We start from the raw sequence: 6,577 nt of genomic DNA on the forward strand, positions 1-6,577 counted from the left end.
TTTACCAGCCTACTATCTCCTATCTTAAAGAATAACTGAAACGAGAAAATGAATTAATTTCCCAAGGTCAAAGTAGACGTCTCTTTCTGAAGGCTGGGTTCTTTTCTTTCTGAGATGTGCCAGGCATCCATTTGTATCAGAATTATCAGGATATTTGTTTAAAAGCCAATTCTGGTGCTGTGGATATATCGGAAGGGTTGATGAGGCCTTAGGTTTAATTGCCAACACAGGGGATTACAAACACAGATTTAATCTATCTGTTGGTGTTGCTGAGAGCCTGCGCTAGGATGAGCATCCCAGATGATTCCAGAACAGTTGAGATAAGTCTAGCTTTGAGAATCAGAATTCCAAGAGCTGGTGGCTCCCCAGCATCTCGGGGACAGCCCCCTCATCTGAAAACGGAGGGGCTAGTACTTCCTCCCTCCCTAGATGACTCCCAAGAGGCTAGTCTACAGTCCAGAGCAGCGCCAGAATCTCACCAGCTGGCCCAGCATTCTTTCAGGCACATTCCAAGCACAAGGATTTAAAAAATCAAGTCTCTTAGAGAACTTTCTTCTCTCATTTTCCTCCCCAGTTCCTTAAGCAGCCAAATTCCCCTGGAGTGTCAAACAATATGTGGAAGGCCAGCATGGGAAAATCACACCAGTAATTCAAAAGAAGTCTCAGCGCTCTGTGCCCACGTACTGCCAAAATTAGAAGGAAAAAAAAATCACTTAAATATTACTTTTCTTTCATTGTGAGGGGATCAGTGTGTGAAATTGTCATGCGGAACCTGGAGGAGTTGCTGCGGGTTTCTGAAAGGTAAGCTCAACTTCCTAGCTGCCAGTTAGCCAAGACTGTGCCTCCTCATCCCCACCCCCCTACCGAGCTCTCTGCATGTGTAATTGCCTAAGCAGGGTTCAGCTCACCCCAGAGTCACAAGGGAGCATATCAATGAAAGTCTATAATTCCATGGGACTTTCAGCAGCATTGCCCACTAAGTTGCCCTTCAATGATTGGTGTCTCAAGATTGGTGCTTTCTCTCTGTGTTTACCTAGTTTATACTGAATGAGCAAACATCAAAGATTGTTGGCCTAATGCCAAGGAGGCCCAGGCTCTGCAAACAATTGTTCCCCTGTTTATGGGCTTGTTTGTTTCTGGTTGCCACACCAAGTCCCTTAAAGGGACAAAGTAAACATGACTGCATTCTGCATTGGTGCCAACTCTATTTAAATTATTGGCGGGTATTACTGTGAGGGCTGGCCTGGGCTTTGTGTTGTCATTTTGTGTGAGGGTCATGGATGCAAGTTTTTCTTGGTGATAATACTTCCCTTCATCACAGAATGCTTTGTGGACAGCCTTGGGTGTGGACTAGGGTGGAGTGGGTTAGGAGACAGAGAGCGCTCAGCTCTGAGTAACACAATGAATGGAGGTCACAACTGTTATTTCTCAGAACCGCAGTTATTGGGTTGAAATGAATGCAAGATGGATGTGAAGACCTGGAATGTGCAACTTTAAAATGAGATCTTTGGGGACTGAAGAGATTGCCCAATGGTTAGAGCACCTGTGGCTCTTGCAGAGGACCCAGGTTCGATTCCCAGCACCCACATGATGGCATATAGCCACTCATAACTCCAGTGCCGGGGGATCTAATGCCCTCTTCTGGCCTCCACAGGCACTAGGCATACACGTGGTGCACAGACATATATGTAGGCAAAAAATCCACATATTCACATAACTAAATAAAGAGATAGATAAATAAAATGAGATATTTGAAGTTGAGGTGGCACTTGAACTGTCAGATAGTCTGCTACTTTCTTCTTTCCAGAAATGGCCGTGCCCCATCCCAGCTCTGATGAAAACCAGCAAATCAACCAAGCAAGGTTTTATTCAGTACTGTATAGCCCTCCTGTGGAACAGGGCACTCCAGCAAAGGGGAGGGAGAGGGATGCTCAGCTGAATGGAGCCACATTCAGTGTCTTACAGGCTGGAAGCTCAGCTGTTTAATGAGACCTACCCACCTCCCTACTCCTACCCCTATGCCTAACACACACACTCACACACACACTAGCAGGCACACGCATTCACATGCATGCATGCATGCACACATGCACAAACACTTGCACATGCACATGCATGTGCACCCTTTTAAGTGTAAAGGTAAAAACAAAGTCAAGATACAGGCCAGCACTGTGGTATACCCCTATTATCATGACACAGAGGAGGTTTGAGGCAGGAGAATGATGAGTTACACCGAAAGACCCTGTTTCAGTAAACCAAAATATAAACAACAAACAAATAAAATCAAGAGCCTTGAATATTTTCTTCAAAATCTAAATAACTCTCTTAAGCTTCTCAGGCCATATGTTCTCTGTAGCAGCTACTTAGTTCTGCTCGTGGTAACACAAACGTGCTATGGATGGTATGTAAACAGGCCAGATGGGCCATATTCTGGTAAAATTTTACTATAGACACTGGGTTTTGCACTTTGCATAACTTTTAAATTGCTAAATAATGGTTGTCTCTTGGTCTCTTTCAACCCTTTAAAAACATAGAATCTATCTTTAACATATGGGTCACGTAAAATCAGGCTGTGGGACAAAATTGGTTTTGAGTCCTGGTTGTCTAACCGTCACTGAACCAGTAATCGATTGATGAACTAGAAATAAGAAGAGTGAGCTTCGTTTATTGACCTCATCCCAGCTAGCACTCAAGGTGTTAGCTCTTACTGTGACCTCATGGTCATAGTCTTGGGGGTTTGGAGATGAAAGTCAGGGTAGGATCTTTCTATGCATTGGAGGAATGCTTAAAATCAGTAGGCTGGGGTTGACACCCACTTTTTTGCATATGCCTAGAGTTAGAACTTAAATTGGAAGGTTTTCAACATGGAGTGTGATGTGTCTGACTTAACTAGAAGTGTTCTGTGTCACTGGAATGCCTTGCTGCAGGTTAACAGTCCTTCCCAGGCAAGGTAAACTTCCTAGTAAGGGGAGTGTGATCTTACACACACCTATAATCCTAGCATTCCTTGGAGCTTGAGGAAAGCATTGGCCACATAGTGAGGGAAAGGCCAGCCAGAGAAGGGGGAGGGGGGAGGGAAGTAGGGAGGGAGGGAGAAAGAGAGAAAGAGAGAGAGAAACACACAGAGAAAGATAGAGACAGAAATGGGGGCAGAGAGAGGCAGAGAAATACACAGAGATAGAGATAGGGACAGAAACAGAAAGACACAGAGAGGTGGGGGAGGAGGAGGAAAGGTGAGTGACGAGGAAAGAAAGACAGAGACAGACAGAGACATACAGAGACAGAGAGATAGGGACAGAGATAGAGAAACACAGAGAGGTGGGGATGGGGGAGGAGAGGTGAGTGACAGAGGAGAGAGAGTGACAGATTGGAGGAGGGAAGGAAAAGTGGAAAGAGAGAAAGAGACTGTCTTTCCCATGTCAACCGACAAAGACCCCTTCTCTCCACGAAGGAGAGCCATGAAGTGGAGTACCATCGCAGATCCTACTGTGATTGTGGTGTAGAGATCTCTAAAGAGAGGCCAGTGCTTCCCTTCCTTTAATAGACATGGTGATAATAACCCCTGCCATTTTCCTTTTCCCCCTTCTCTTCCCTTTCTTCCTTTTCCTTTCTGAATTTTGGAATAAGAGATGCTCTACACCTTTGTTACTCCTGGTAGCTCTCTATTCTTTTACCATTGTTTTCAACATAATTCATTGAAAGGTTATGAGACTTAATTTTGACACTGGCTATGTTTAGCAATTAGTACCCAACAGTGCTATCGAGGGGCTCTTCAACACCAGCAAGAGCTGGCCCCAGCACACTCCTAGGAAAAGGATGTTTTCATAGTTTTGGACCACAGTCTTTTTTTTTTTTTTTTTTTGAGACAGGGTTTTTCTGTGTAGTCCTGGCTGTCCTTGAACTCAGAAATCCACCTGCCTCTGCCTCCCAAGTGCTGGGATTAAAGGCGTGCGCCACCACTGCCCGGCTGGACCACAGTCTTAGGATGCTGCAGAAAATGCCTACATAACACATTTTGGTAACCACCCCATTCATTCCCTGAAAACAGATCTCCTCAAAGAAAACACAAGTGTCTGCTACAGTTACTCTCCAGATTTATTAACACCCATTGAACTTTCCCAGGAACATTTTCTAAATGCCTTTTGAATTGGATAATCCTAGGTGAGATTTTTTCCAAAGTAACTTAGTTCAGCCATGAGCATGTTTTTCCAGAGGTAGACACTATGAACAAATCTTCAGTGTTCATTGTTTCCTAGTTATAAGGCCTGGGCTTGGGTTTGATACATCTTTCTCTGTGTTAGTCAGACTTGACAAGCAGCATTATTTGAACAGCAAGAGAGCAACAGAGTGGCTGAAAAACAAACCTCAGAATGGCGATTCACACCTATAATCCCAGTACTTGAGAGGCTGAGGCAGGGGGATTTCTGGGAGTCAGAGACAGGCCTGTGTTCTGTACTGAGGACCAGGCTACATAGGAAGACCCTGTCTCAAAAAGGCCAAAAATAAAAATTTAAAAATAATTTCATACACTATAATTGCAACACTTGTGAGGCAAAGGCAGGAAGATCTGGAGTTCAAGGTCATCCTGCGCGTTATAGTAAGCTGAGACCAGTCTGGACTGCAGCAAACAAATGTTAAGTTTTAAAGCAGCTATATAATCTGGCTATTTAGAGCAGAGCTGACCTCGGGATTCATTGGGAAGATCCAGGGAGTTTTGTATTTTCAGGAAGCCTGGGTTGCATTTTCCAGTTGCTTTTAAAAGTGGAGGGGCAGAGCAGGCCCCCTGGGTCCTGGTCACAGTTCCTTTGTAACTAGCTCCCTGGAGAGCTTAGGAAAGTCACGTGGCTTCCCTAAGCCTAAATTTACAGCCTTGAAAACAAAGGGTTGAGACGTGTCAAGCATCTTTTCGACTCCACCTTCTTAGTCCTCAAAAAGAAAAATAGGATTAAAGTTCTGAAGCTTGCTGCTCATGTGAGCAACCCACAGTTCCCTGCTCTGCCTCTCTTGACAGAGGGGGTTTCATTCCTGTTGGTTTCATTCTCTGCATAATGTACATATTCCTCCCCCCACCCCCGCCCCGCTTCACAACTACTCCTAAAGTGCACTTTGCAAGTCAAAAATGATTTCAAGACCTGCTGGCAGCTGCAGAGCTATTTGCGATCCTGGATGATTTTCATCATGAAGTGGGGTTTATTTCTTGTGTGACCATCTTTTTCTGAGGCCGCACATCCTGTGGTATTTGTCATCTTTCTGCTGGCTATCTGCATCACAGCCTGCCACAGGCTGCTCCTGCTGTGATGCCTGGGCCAGATTAGGGGTATGGGGGCATGCCTCATGGTCCAGGCAAAGCAAAAGAAGTGAGCATCCAGTCCAGCAGGCTGCTTAGACTCAGTCCTTCTCTCCTCTCTTTCCTAGTAGAGATTTGGATAGCTTCTCAGATCTTCTCGTTTTCCCATTGCAAAAGTCACATCCTCACTCACTCGGGTCCCAGGTCTGTGTGATTGTGAGGCCGTGAATACTGGAGCTGTTGTGGCAACAGTTTCCAGCAACTGCCCAGATGCTCAGCCTGGAGGTATGGGAGGAGGGAGTGCTGGGTCCTGACTGGGAAACAAGGACTCCAGGACAAGATAGAAGCTCCGGGGGGCACAGCCTAGAGAGGAGGAGCAATGGGCTGTGGACCTTCCAAGCAAACAGAAGACCAGAGACAGAGCCACATACCCTCCCCCAGGAAGGGCTGGGAAGAGGGAGCCAAGGTAACAGACAATCACAAACCTTGTGGGAGCACACGCCGGGACTACATAGTGAATACTGGAGCTGCAGTAGCAAGACACTGTCAGAGAGAGCAGAAGGAAGGAAGGACACAGGAGGAGAAAAGAGAGGAGAGGGAGGGGAGAGGATGGCAAGGTAGGAGAGGAAAGGAGAGGAGAGGGAAAGAGAAGAGAGGAGAGGAAAAGAGCGGAGAGGAGAAAGGAAAGGGAGAGACTGAGATTTCCCGCACTTCCACACTTAGAAAGTGATCTGGAGCAGGTGGGCCGTTCACTGCCCTCTAAGTAGGTATGTGATTGAGGCAGCGAGTTTATTCTGCCACTGTTGGCTGGTGTCTCTAAATCAAGAAAGTGTGCATGCATCTGTATGTCTGTGTCTGCAGACACGTGCATGAGGTCACAGCCCAGGCAGATGCAGGTTAACAGAAGGGGTAGTGGTTTCTGCCATATGTCTTCTGGGAAGGTGGGAGTTCCCAAGTGGGGTCAGCTAATGTTGGCCCTGGATCTGCCGTCCTCTGTATTTCTATATAGCACACAGAGCTCTGTCAACCATCTAAGTAGGTACATCCTCTGGCTTGTTTAGCTTCTTGGCGACAAAGATAGAAGGAACCTGGTTTTTAAGATTCCCCTTCTAATTCACTGTACCTCAGGCTTGTATCATTTACCTGGAGATATTGGGAGAAGTTCCCACAGGGCAGTGGGGACCAGAGGCTGGGCTGTTTATCATCCTTCCCTGACTGTACAATAGCAGTGAGGCCCCAACAGACCTAATAAGTTAGGCTTGGCCATTTATACTCCATCAGCCCATGGGG

At 46.1% G+C, this 6,577-nt stretch overlaps 1 protein-coding gene across 1 annotated transcript in view; it reads left to right on the top strand.

The window, feature by feature from the left end:
* Positions 1–5,569: 5,569 nt before the first annotated feature.
* The window catches only part of Stmnd1 (stathmin domain containing 1), a 29,318-nt gene continuing 28,310 nt past the window's right edge, over positions 5,570–6,577 (top strand). Inside the window, exon 1 of the mRNA XM_031359315.1 lies at positions 5,570–5,753. Coding sequence (XP_031215175.1) covers positions 5,667–5,753 — 87 coding nt within the window. The 5' untranslated portion in view covers positions 5,570–5,666. The remainder of the gene's footprint in view (positions 5,754–6,577) is intronic.

This window comes from Mastomys coucha, unplaced genomic scaffold (assembly GCF_008632895.1).
Source record: "Mastomys coucha isolate ucsf_1 unplaced genomic scaffold, UCSF_Mcou_1 pScaffold7, whole genome shotgun sequence".
Taxonomy (NCBI): domain Eukaryota; kingdom Metazoa; phylum Chordata; class Mammalia; order Rodentia; family Muridae; genus Mastomys; species Mastomys coucha.